The sequence below is a fragment of the Microcaecilia unicolor genome, chromosome 4 (assembly GCF_901765095.1).
Source record: "Microcaecilia unicolor chromosome 4, aMicUni1.1, whole genome shotgun sequence".
In the NCBI taxonomy this organism is placed as follows: Eukaryota; Metazoa; Chordata; class Amphibia; order Gymnophiona; family Siphonopidae; genus Microcaecilia; species Microcaecilia unicolor.
This window is the reverse complement of record NC_044034.1, coordinates 246,019,103-246,031,673: the sequence shown is the minus strand read 5'-3', so window position 1 is coordinate 246,031,673 and position 12,571 is coordinate 246,019,103. Positions and strand designations below refer to the sequence as shown.

The 12,571-nt window shown below is 41.3% G+C and overlaps 1 protein-coding gene across 1 annotated transcript in view; it reads left to right on the top strand.

Moving 5' to 3' along the window:
* Window positions 1-12,571, top strand: part of GPR180 (G protein-coupled receptor 180) — a 75,778-nt gene that overhangs the window by 50,000 nt on the left and 13,207 nt on the right. Inside the window, exons 7-8 of the mRNA XM_030201379.1 lie at window positions 7,617-7,808; window positions 9,621-9,698. Of these exons, the coding sequence (XP_030057239.1) occupies window positions 7,617-7,808; window positions 9,621-9,698 (270 nt within the window). The remainder of the gene's footprint in view (window positions 1-7,616; window positions 7,809-9,620; window positions 9,699-12,571) is intronic.

Sequence of the window (12,571 nt, the reverse complement as noted above, 5' to 3'; positions counted from 1 at the left end):
TTTGGCAACTTATACCGCTCTACAACTTCTGGAGTACTCTAGCTTCTCGGAGATCTGTGGCAGCTATGTCTAGGCGCCGTCTGAGTGAAATAAAAACAATATTTTGCCACATAAGGATCATAATGGTGCCGTCATTTGGCCTATTCCGTTTGTGCTGTTGTTGGAGGCAGGCAACTTCCTTAAAGACGGAACCCCTGATTCCGGACCTGGGAGAGCCAACCACCTCACTTTCTAAGTAGGACTTAAGGCAGATGCTGCTGGAGTTGAAGCCTTGCGAGTGGATACTGCCGCTCGCTCAGAGGATCTAAAGGCCCTGATCAGGACCTACGCGATTGCCTTGGAGGACTTGGGCACGTGCATGGAGGAAGTGGAGAACATCATTGAGACTCACATGACCCAAATTGCAGAGTTTTCCATGCATCTGGATTCTAAAGATACGCAGTACCTCTGAGTGGCCTAGTGGTTAGAACACCAGTCTTAACATCCAGAGGTGGCTGGTTCAAATTCCACTGCTGCTCCTTGTGATCTTGGGCAAGTCACTTAACCCTCCATTGCCTCAGGCACAAACTTAGATTGTGAACCCTCAAGGGACAGGGAAATGCTCAGTGTATCTGAATGTAACTCACCTTGAGCTGCGACTGAAAAAAGGTGTGAGCAAAATCCAAATAAATAAAATAAAATCTATTGGACAAATTCGATGACTTCTAAAATAGAGCCCGGAACTCAAAACTTCGATTCCAGGGGCTCCCTGACTCAGTAGAGGAGGAGAATTGAATGGAACTTGTCCAAGCCATCAGTTATCAGATTTTGATGGGTGTCCCTGATTTTTGTCTCACTTGCCGTTTTGGGCATAGATTGTTATAATAATAGTGGACCGAGTGCACAGAGCCTTGGGCTGTCCTAAAAATAACAATCCTCGGGATATTGTGTTATGTTTTCAGTCATATGCTCTCAAGGATAGAATTTTCAGAGCAGCATGCAGGAAAGGCCAGGTTTCCTTTCATGGAATGGAAATGCTTCTCTTCCAGGATCTTTCAAACCTCACTTTACAGAACGGAGGGATTTCCAACCTGTCGCTCATATTTTACAATGAGAGCGCATTCAGTACTGCTGGTTATTCCCTTTTGGATTGTCTTTTCTTATTTCTTTTTCTTATGCAAGCAACACAGCGTCAAGACTCTGAAGGAAACACAGAAATGTCTCTGGCGTGCAGGCTTGTTGAAAGCTGCAAATTCCTCTTCTCCTCCTGTGTCTACATCATCGTTGGCACCACAGGCTTGGATTCCCACTGCAGGCACAGGCAGCTCCTTGTGACTCTGGGCAAGTCACTTAACCCTCCATTGCCCCATGTAAGCCGCATTGAGCCTGCCATGAGTGGGAAAGAATGGGGACCTTATTTCATACCTTTCTCCTCTCTAATCTGTCCAAAATTCTGTGGCATGACTTATTTTCCGCCAGAATCGGTATACCCACACTAGCCCACTCCTCAAGTCACTTCACTGGCTCTTTGTCCGCTTCCGCATTCAGTTTAAACTTCTCGTACTGACCTTTAAATGCATCCACTCTGCAGCCCCCCAATACCTCTCCACTCTCATCTCTCCCTACAAAATTCATCTATTTCGAAAGTTCATAATATTTCCTGTGGTTTTCCACAAGGCTCAGTTTTGTCACCGTTACTGTTCAATTTATTTGTCAGTCCATTGGCATTGCTTATTCAAACATTGGGTATCAGTTCATATTCTTATGCTGATGATTTCTTGTTGATTTATTATGTAGATCTAATAAACTTAGATTTAAAGCCTATACAAGAATGTCTCAGCAGGGTTGCCAGCTTGCTCTTTGAGCATAAACTACTATTAAATTTTGAAAAGACAATAGCTTGTTGGATAACAGGTCGTAGTTCAATACCGACTTTAATTCCTACTTTGTTTGACAGGCCAATTGTCCCGGTACAATCTGTCAAATACTTAGGTGTGATCATAGATTCAGCTCTATCGTTTAATGGTCAGATATCAGAGGTAGTAAAAAAAAGTCTTTTTATTATCTAAGGCAATTACACTCCATTAGAAATACAGTAGATAACTCATTGCGTATCTTGGCCTATGCATACATTATGACACGCCTCGATTATTGTAACATCTGCTATTCGGGCATTAAAAAATTTAACTTGAAACGCTTACAAACTATTCAAAATACAGCTGCTCGTATAATTTGTAGAGCTTCAAGATATAAGGCTATGCCTTTATTATGTCAACTACATTGGACTTCGATCCATTTGAGAATTTCTTTTAAGGTTCTCATCCTTACATACAAAGCGTTATATTTATCTACACCATCATATCTTGCAAATTGAACTATTCCATACACATCGTCACAAACTTTATGTTCACTTACCGATAATAGGTTGGTAATCCCACCGCCTTCAAGAGCGAGGTGCGAATCAATGCAAGCTTCAGCTTTGTTTTTCTTATCACCATCATTGTGGAATTCTCTCCCAAAATATATATATATATTTATTTATTTGTTGCATTTTTACCCCACATTTTCCCACCTATTTGCAGGCTCAATGTGGCTTACATAGTACCGTCAAAGGCGTTTGCCCAGTCAGTTGATAACAAGTACAAGGTTGAAATGTGATCTTATGAGGTATATGTGGAGGGTCGGAAAGGATGAAGATTGCGTGTTGTCCAGTACGATCAAAGTTATGCTGTGTTGCTGGGTGAAGAGGTTTATGTGGGGTCGTTGAGGTAGGCCTTTTTGAAGAGGATGGTTTTTAGTGATTTCCTGAAGTTCTGGTGGTCGTGGATTGTTTTCAGGGCTTTTGGGAGGCCATTCCATAGTTGTGCGCTTATGTAGGAGAAGCCGGATGCATAAGTTGTTTTGTATTTCAGTCCTTTGCTATTTGGGTAATGTAGGTTTAAATAAGATCTTGATATTGGTAGATCAGTAAGGTCTGTCATGTATCCTGGGACAATGCCATATATGATTTTGTGGACTAAGGTGCAGAGTTTGAAGATGATCCGTTCTTTGATTGGGAGCCAATGCAACTTTTCTCGAAGAGGTTTAGCACTTTTGAAGCGTGTTTTGCAGAATATCAGCCTGGCTGCTGTATTTTTGGCGGTCTGGAGTATTTTTATGAGTTGTTCTTTGCAGCCCGCGTAGATTCCGTTGCAGTAGTCTGCATGGCTTAGAACCATTGATTGTATTAGATATCGAAAGGTTGCTCTTGGGAAGAAAGGTTTTAGTCCTTTGTGCTTCCACATTGAGTAGAACTTTTTCTCTGTTACAGAGTTTATTTGACTCTCGAGAGTAAGGGTGCGGTCAAGTGTGACGCCGAATATTTTCAGGCTATCTGAGGTAGGGAGGGTATGTCCTGGGGTATTTATGGTTGTGGGTTTATACTTGTTATGTTGAGAGGAGAGGATGAGGCAATGTGGTTTTTTTCAGTATTCAGTTTCAATTGGAATGAGTTTGCCCAGGAGTCCATGATGTTCAGACCATCGTTGATTTTATTGATTATTTCTGTCAGATCATGTCTGAAGGGGATGTAGAAGAATCATTTATGCTCTTTCGTAAAGCTTTAAAACTTCTTTCAAATAGCTTTTGATATCTAGTTCTGTTTATAAGGGGAATTTCAGAGTCATTTATTTGGAGAAAACCACTCAGGAAATGAAATATGGTTTATTTGAACAGGGAATATATTATGTTAAGATAGCAGTATTATTTGAATGTGATATGTATGAGTGATATATGTAATTGGTTTACTTTCTCTGGTATGGACGTTTTATTAGAGCTGTCCTATCATAAATGGATTTCTTTTATGTTAGAATAGTGTTGTATTTTTTATTTGTATTTTAAAGATATTATTATATGTCATGTATATTCTAAAGATATAAACTGTTCTGATTTGCTATGTAAGAAGTAACTGTATATTAAATAAATAAACTATAAACTCACTAGCTTATAGACCCATTTCCCTTTTAAATGTAGATATCAAGATTTATGCAAAAGATTTGGCCAGTTGCTTACTCCACATTATACTTAAATTGATCTCAGCTCATCAGGTGGGTTTTGTCAAAGGTCGTAACACTGTTTTCAGTGTTTGTAAGCTCCTCATTCTTTTGGAATATGTCCAGGAGCACTGTTTGGATGCTCTGTTGGTAAATTTTGATCTTAAGCATTTGATCATATTTTGTGGCCTTATCTCTGGGAGTTGTTGGCGCATTTTGGCTTTAGCAGTCCAATTCTATTTATGATCCGCCTCTTTTATATTGTGAACCCTGGGAGCAGATATTGTTTACTGGTGTACTCTCTCTTCTGCTTTTGAAATTCAATGTGGCACCTGGCTGGGCTGCCCTTTATCACCCACCCTGTTCATTCTTTGTATTGAACCTCTGACCCTCAAACTGTGGGACAACTGGGTTGTCCAAGCAATACCGGTGGGGCCTGTGGGATTCAAGTTGGCATTATTTGCAGGTGACCTCCTGTTGGCTCTCACTGAACCCAGGTTTCCCTCCCAAGAGCCCTAAAACAGTTGTTGGACTTTGACCATATTTCAAGGTTATGGATCAAAAAATTTTATATTACTCTGTATGCTGCTTTCTCTGATCTGGGCTCCTTACATTTTCAATTTTTAGATAACTTTCGCTTTTCACGGTTGACCTTGGAGAATTTGGAGGTTTTGAATGCGCCTTTCCATTTATATAGATAAATTGGAGGCCTTGAATATGAGGAGGGGTTTGGAGACTCGTTGACAGAGACCTTTTTCTTTTTGATGGGTCTGTAATGCCTTAAAATATTTGGGTTTGATCATTCCCAAAGACCTTACATAGTTATATGAAGTAATGTTGCTGCCCCCCCCAGTCTGTGCTCCACTGCCCCTGTCCCTCTGGGGTTGAGTCCATCTTGGTAAAATGATTGTTCTTCCATAATGGATGTATGTGTTACAGAATCTCATTAATTTTACTAACCATGGATTTGCATAAGTGTCGCTTTCTGTGGTATGGTAAGTGCCCATGCATATTGCTCAGCCAGCTTCAGCTCTTTCATAGGGAGGGAGGCATGAGGTTACTTGATATTAAGTCTTACAATATTGCCTGTACTCTGCGCTTTGTGAGATACTTACTTTTTACTACTTCAGTATTTTGTGATGTGACTTTTGAATCCACTTTGTGTACTGATTTGGCTTTAGCCTCTCTTCTGCATGCCCGAGCTCTATAGCTGCCTCGCAGACTGAAATGCCACCCCTTGTTGAGATCCTTATGTTGGGCCTGGACCTACTATCGTAGACAACAGCTATTCAAAGTACCTGCCCATTGCAGGTAATATGGATGTTTCTCCAGGCCAACAGAACCTGCATGCGACAAAACAGTGGGTTTTTAAGCCTGTAAACCTGCTTAATTCTTGAAGTGCATTTCTCTAGTTTGGCCAGCAGGTGGTGTATGTTTACTTTTAAAGCTGTTACAGAGAGCTGACTATTCCTTCTTTAGTTAACACAGATAAGAGGCAACCTGCAGTGATGTGACCAGCTACTTTTAAAACTTGTTGTTCTGGGCTCTGCTTGGCCCAGAAGCTCAAAATTCAGCTAGGATGTACTGGCTTTTTCTCCAGTCTTGACCAGGGAGAAGAGAGAAAGATCTCTTTGCTGAGACCCTGTGAACAGTTATATTTGATAACTTGTGAGCAGCTATATGTCCTGATCTCCCCAGGTACTATTTAGATAGTAAACAAATGTTTAGTTAGTTTTATAATTGATCCATATTTCAGTTACTTGTTATTGTTTGCTGATTTCACCCTTTCTGTTCATTGTTCTAATTTTTCATAACAATAAACATTTTTAGTTTATTCCCTGTGCTTGTCAGGACTGACTAAGAATCCTGGTGGTTTGTGTGTTGTCTGTGAGTGCTTTCTAGGAATTGTGAGTGTGGCCCCCAGTAACCTAGAAATCACTGGGGAACACCTGGAGAGCAGGAGACTTACCCAGAGGTGGTTGGGACCCAGTCGGTGGGAGGAGGGTGCTAGTGTAGAGCACAAGCGGCAGGTGCAGGTGGACCTGAGCTGTGCTGGGGATAGACCCTCTAAGTGGCTGTGGGGTAACCCCAGGCGGGTGGCTAGGCATTTCGTGACACCGCAATTCAGAGTATAGCATATATGGGGGCTGGCTTTGCTTCAACAGCTCGTGGAGGAGGATGAGCCAGTATTGTTGCCTTACGACGCTGTTCAAAATACCTTATGCATTGCAACCCATGATTGGTATGCTTACCTTCAAGTGTGTCATTTCGTGTGCTGCTTTTGAGGAATCTGCTTTTGATGGTGCCTGGCCATTTTTGGCTGTCACAAAGGGCTTAGTGGGTCACTTTTATGAAATTTTGAAGAGACCACAGAGACTGCATCCATTGTATTGTGTGGTCTCCCTCTGGATCACAGATTTTGGGTATTAGGATATTGAGAAATTTTTGGTAAGTTTGCAATCTGCACCATTTATAGCTGAGAGTGTACAACTGCATGAGCTCTATCATAAATTTCTAATGTGTATGTACATTCATCCCTATTGTGCTAAAAAATATGGGATACTACTACTACTACTTAGCATTTATATAGCGCTACAAGGGTTACGCAGCGCTGTACAAGTTAAAACATGGGGAAGGACGGTCCCTGCTCAAGAGAGCTTACAATCTAAAGGTAACAAGCTATGTAGTCAGTGTAGGTATCATGGATGGGGAAGGTCGGTTAAGCGCCAAAAGCAAGGGAGAAGAGATGGGCTTTGAGTAAGGACTTGAAGATGGGCAGGGAGGGCGCATATGATTGGGATTTGACTTGGACAAGAATATTTCTTCATCAAAAGAGGATCACCCATTTAGTATCCGTAGTGGAATAAAATCAAATAAGTCAGCAGGTATCAGAATGGTAGATGTTGGGCCATATGGCACTTCTCTATTTGACTAAAAATGTACAATTCACCAAATTTGTGGTAAGTACTTTTAAAAGGCAAGACAAATATATTTTAATTTTGGGAAGAAAAAAGCCTTGGAAAAATGCAGGTGTAAATTCTTCTATCGAAATCCTGCTCACTTCAACCAATAACTTATTGTAATATCCAGCTACTTAGCTTTGAAATGGATGCAGAGACCAAACAAACGAGTAGTCCCTGGATTAGTGGCCTACCTAGCTTGGTTGCCACCTGGGGTGTCCCACCCTTCCTCCTCCAAGCAAGGAGGGTGCACTGAGCAGTTGCATACTCTGTCGGCTTTGCCGGTCCCCTGCCCCAGAACAGGAATTTGACATCAGAGGGTGCAGGGGACCGGCAGAGTCGACAGCTGTGTGACTAGTCAGCACACCCCCTTGCTGCCTGCACCTGGGGCACTCCACCGCCCCACCCTTGGTGCACGTTTTCTATAAATAAATGTGCCTTTCAGTCAAATATAAAACAAGTGTAAACTGAGCAGAGAGTAATTTATAAAGAGTTTGGATGCAAGTGAGCTATATTTCGGCCAGGATAGGCCTCTAGCAGCGCCTGTAGTATGACACGTTTAGAGAATTCTCTAGATGTTCTGCTCAAGATAATTGTAATTAAGTATTTTCCTTTAATCATGTCGTGCTGGTTGTTTTTTTGCCAGGTGATTTTGCTGCTGTGGGAGCAGATGGAAGACACGGATCATCACAGCTACCATTTTCACCGCAGTTTAGCTGGAAACCTGCTGGTGGGCTGGAGGGTCCTCCTGGCACTGTTACTGGCCTGTGCTCTTTTCCGGATGATCACTGTGGAGCGGAATACACTGAAAAGAGAGTTCTACATCATGTTTGCCAAAGTACAGTTTTGCTTGGGGAATATTATATCTGTATATAATATTAATTTCTGCTTATTGGAATATTAATCCTTTGCAGTCTCAAATTAAAAATGTTCATTTGCTTTGTTGTATTGTAGTATTTAATATAACAAACATAGGGGTCATTTTACTAAGGCATCCTAACAGATTTAGCACGTGCTAACAATTAGTGGGTTGTTTTTTTTTTTTTTACTAAGGCGCGCTCAAGTTTTTAGCGCACACTAAAATTGGGTCTGCACCCAGAGACACTAATGCATTCCTATGGGTGTCTGTAACGTTTAACGTGTGTCCAATTTTAGCGCGCTCTAAAAATGTGAGCGCGCCTTAGTGAAAGACCCCCTGTGTGCACTAAATGCTAAGACTCCCATTATATTTCTATGGGTGTCTTATTTAGCATTTGCTAATCATTAGCGCATGCTAAATCCATTAATGCACCTTAGTAAAATGAGCCCATAGTAAATAGTTGATAAATAAATTGACCCATCTAGTCTGCCCAGTTGAGGTTCTTTCACTTGAGGTAGATGAGCATATAAATTGTCATATGTAGCCCAAAACCAGCTCTCTTCCTCCACTATTACTCTCCTTATCTGTTATACTTTCTAAGCATGCCGGAAATCTCTGACTACTGGCTCTACCTCCTCTACTGATAGGCCACTTAAGCTATGATTTTTCTGCACAGTGTGCGGCAGTGGCCAAAAAAGCAAACAGGATGGTAGGAATTATTAGGAAAGGGATGGTGAATAAGACCGAAAATAAACATAATGCTTTTTTATCGCTCCGTGGTGCGACCGCACCTTGAGTATTTTTTTTTGTTTTGTTTTTTTGTTACATTTGTACCCCGCGCTTTCCCACTCAAGGCAGGCTCAATGCGGCTTACATGGGGCAATGGAGGGTTAAGTGACTTGCCCAGAGTCACAAGGAGCTGCCTGTGCCTGAAGTGGGAATTGAACTCAGTTCCCCAGGACCAAAGTCCACTGTTCCTTTCTGGTCTCCGTATCTCAAAAAAGATACAGAGGAATTAGAAAAGGCTCAAAGAAGAGCGACCAAAATGATAAAGGGGATGGAACTCCACTCGAACGAGGAAAGGCTAAGAGGCTAGCGCTCTTCAGCTTGGAAAAGAGACGGATGAGGAGAGATATGATTGAGGTATATAAAATCCTGAGTGGTGTAGAACGAGTAGAAGTAAATCAGTTCTCTTGTTCGTTTGGTGTTTTAAAATGAATGAAATTGAGAAAGGGAGGTGGAAAATTGAGTTAAAAGCTACTTATTGTTAATTTGTGTGACATCTATGGCCATGTGTGAGTGAGTTGTAACAAGATGCCAAAGCCTATGCTAGATATATAATTTCTTATGGTGCACAGCTGCAGAGCACATTTTACGCCATACTGTTACACCCTGGAACTCACAGTATTGTTTGTTTGTTTTTTGCTTGTTTTTAGCCCTGCAGTTTTTCTGCTCATTCAGAACAATTTTCTCCCCCCCCCCCCCCCCCCAAATCTCACGCAACCATTGCAACAATGGTCATTGACCATGGTCCATAGATTATTCAGGAACCTGATTCCCTCTCTTTGCAGGGTTGTTAATTGCTGCATTCCCAACTCCAGTTAGCTCAAGGAGAAGAAGCTAGGCTTTTTAAAGACAGCCTGTAGTTTCTGTGACTTAGGTACAGCAGGGCTATAGTTGATCTTGTAAAATGGTTATATATTTATAAGATGCATTATTCTATCAGTAAAAAATTTGATTAAATTATAGAGGAACATCAAAAGAGATGTGATGTGCTTTTTCTTATTTCAGGGTTGCTGCTTGTGGTTCCTTTGTCATCCTGCATTAGCATTGGTTTCGTTAATATTTAGAGAGTATCAAAGAGAGAAGGTACGTTTTAAATGGTTATCTGTATATATTTTCAAAAGCATTTTTTGTTCCTTGTGTATTTGTATACTATTTCAGTAAAGGCAACCAAACTTTGCAGGTGGATACCTTTTCATCCCGAGGTAGGTCTTCTTGACCTGGAATATTCAGCCTTTTCCAAATTAAAGGCTTCAAACAGACACTTTAGATTTAATTTTAAAAGCCTCTCCTTATGTATATAGTAGCATTTACACGTGTAGATTATCTGCACTTGTAAATGGTGATTTCCGAAAGCCACTATTTACACATTGAGATGGTTGGGATACAGGTATTTGAAAGTGATATGCTGTGGGCGAGGTTAGGACAAGTCAAAAAATTTGCTTCACCAGCTATGTGGTGGCACCTACACACATAGGTTTGTAAAATGGCTTCTCTTTCTTTCTAGCTTACTCTCAATAAAATGCAAGGAGAGTCATTTAAGGCAGGCCTCTACAATTTTTCATTAAATCTAGAAGCCAGCTTCTGACCTTTCTTGATTCTTCTTCCCCACCTTTCCAACATTGTCTCCAGTGAAGTTGGGGAGGGGAGGATTGGAATCCCCCTCCCAGATTAGCAGTAGCTCTTTTAGAAATTGACATGTTTCATTCCCCTTCCCTCCCACCTCCCAATAGTTTGTGTCCGTGGGCAAAGAAACTTTAGTAAATCAGTTCCTTAAGGTGCCTCTTCTAATCATTGCAGAACAGTCATCTTCCTTCCGAAATCATGCTGTAAGCTGTGTGATGGCACCTTCTAGATAGGTGAAGGAAAGAGGCAATTAGCTCTTCCTTTCACCATAGACTGGGTCACCATCAGCTTCTCTCCCAGCCTTCTGTCAGTCTCTGTTTTTTCTTTTTCTTTTTCATAGCCCCCCTCCCCCACCACATACACACATACAGACTTCACCCAATCTGTCTCTCTTTCCCCTATCCCTCTCCCACCCCCAGCCGTTACCTGTTCCTCTCTGGCTCATGGCAGCCACCAGCTCTTGCCTCAGAAACTACGTCTCTTGGCTCTGCGCAGCAATCTGATTCTCCTGATGCTTGTGGCCACTGTGCAAGAATTTCGGGAAGTCTCATGATTTCAAGTCCTACAAGACTTCCAGAACTTCCTGCACCACTGGGCTTAAGTATATGGAGATCCCGATCGCTATGCTGAGCTGAGAGAAGCGGTTTGAGGTAGGTGTAAAAGGAGAGAGAAAATATTTTTCTTATGAAATCCTGGGCACTAGGGTGCAATTTCTAGACGACCTGGCGGCTGGGCTTTGTCAAGCCCTGATTTAAGATATTGGATATTTAATCTGGGAACTCCTCGATTTTTCACATTGTCAATGTTATGTTGTGTGCTTAACAGTTGGAATTGGGGAAAAAAATCTGTTCGCCCCCAATTCTGAAAAAAAGCATTGTATATTCTAATGCTTTGCATAAAAATCTAACATTTTACAAGTTTGTGTGACTTTGACAAGCTTCTAATGAATTGTACTGTAATAGTTTGAGTTCATATATTTTGTTACTTGTAAATACTGTACTTACGATATAATTCTGGATTTGTCTGATCTGCTTTTGGTCTGTTTTAGTGTACTGCACATTTTCTGCTCCCCCCCCCCCCCCCCATCTTGTCCTGGTTTTGAAATAAAAGGCCTGTATTGAGCAGACATGTCTGTGTAAAGTGTGATAGCAGTCCTTGCTACCATGGCGGGAACCCCTACGGAAATATACAGAAGGGGTTTGTTGCACTCATGCCTGATACTAGGTGGTATCATAAATACCTCTCCACTGGAAGCTCCAAGATCAGCCCCTGTTGCTCTTACAGTCTTTGGTGGCTGTGGTGCACTGAGTATGCAACACACGTTTGGTATCCACAGAGGATGGCCATAGACTCTCACAACCTCCAGTCAAACACTTGTTCTGTTCTAGTCCTCTAGCTTTAATCTGGTCAGTTGGAGCACTCCTTGGGTTCCATTCAGTGGTGGAATGCCAGAAATGAGCCATGGTCTGCCAAGAAACACAAGTGTGCTATGCCCATTGTGACTTTGCTGGAATATGCACATAAAGGGCAATTTTTAAATAAGGGTGCCTAGAATAAGAGGGTAAGCCAATGCTTATCTGAAGCCTATGATATAAAGAAAAGTTGGTGACTACTTTCCTTTTTAGAATACTAGCCTAGCTATGACATTTTGGCAGTGTCAATTAAGAAGAGACTGCTGTGTGATTGGTAGTGGTACAGTAATTTGGCGTGAATTTTTTTGGGAACCTTTTTTTTTGCACTGCAAGTATGTTTGACACAAGTTTCTCGGGTGGGAGATGCTGATTGTGATCAGCAATTAATGCTGCTTAGGTAGCTTGTCACATCATAAATGACGCTACCATCATGGCAATTTAAGTGAAGGCTGAACTATTCTGAAGACTACCTCTGTTATATGTAGCTGATGATATTTTTTGCTATTTTTCAGGTTGAGTTTTTTTTTTTTTTTTGAAGGGTACATTTTTTTTTGTTTGTTTTGATTGTATCCTCACATACAGGCCATATTTGTAGAGTAATCTTGAAATTGTTGTACAGTTAACATTTTCCCTAGTTTCAGCCAGAAATCTCTGTAGTTCTTCTAAAGTAGGTTTCATCTTCACCTGCACAGAATATGTGAACCGCTTTGGTTGTACCATAGAAAGGCGGTATATCAGGTCCTTGACAGTTGTCTGCTTTGTCAGATTCCTTAAACTTTGGACATGTGGCCCAAATAAACCATAGAATGTAAAATATGTACAAGGATATGAAGACTTTTATAAGCCGCTTTATGCCAGCAATTCTTGGTCTTTCTTGATTACTGTATCATTTTAAGTGTTTGGCATGTTTTGTGTATCCAC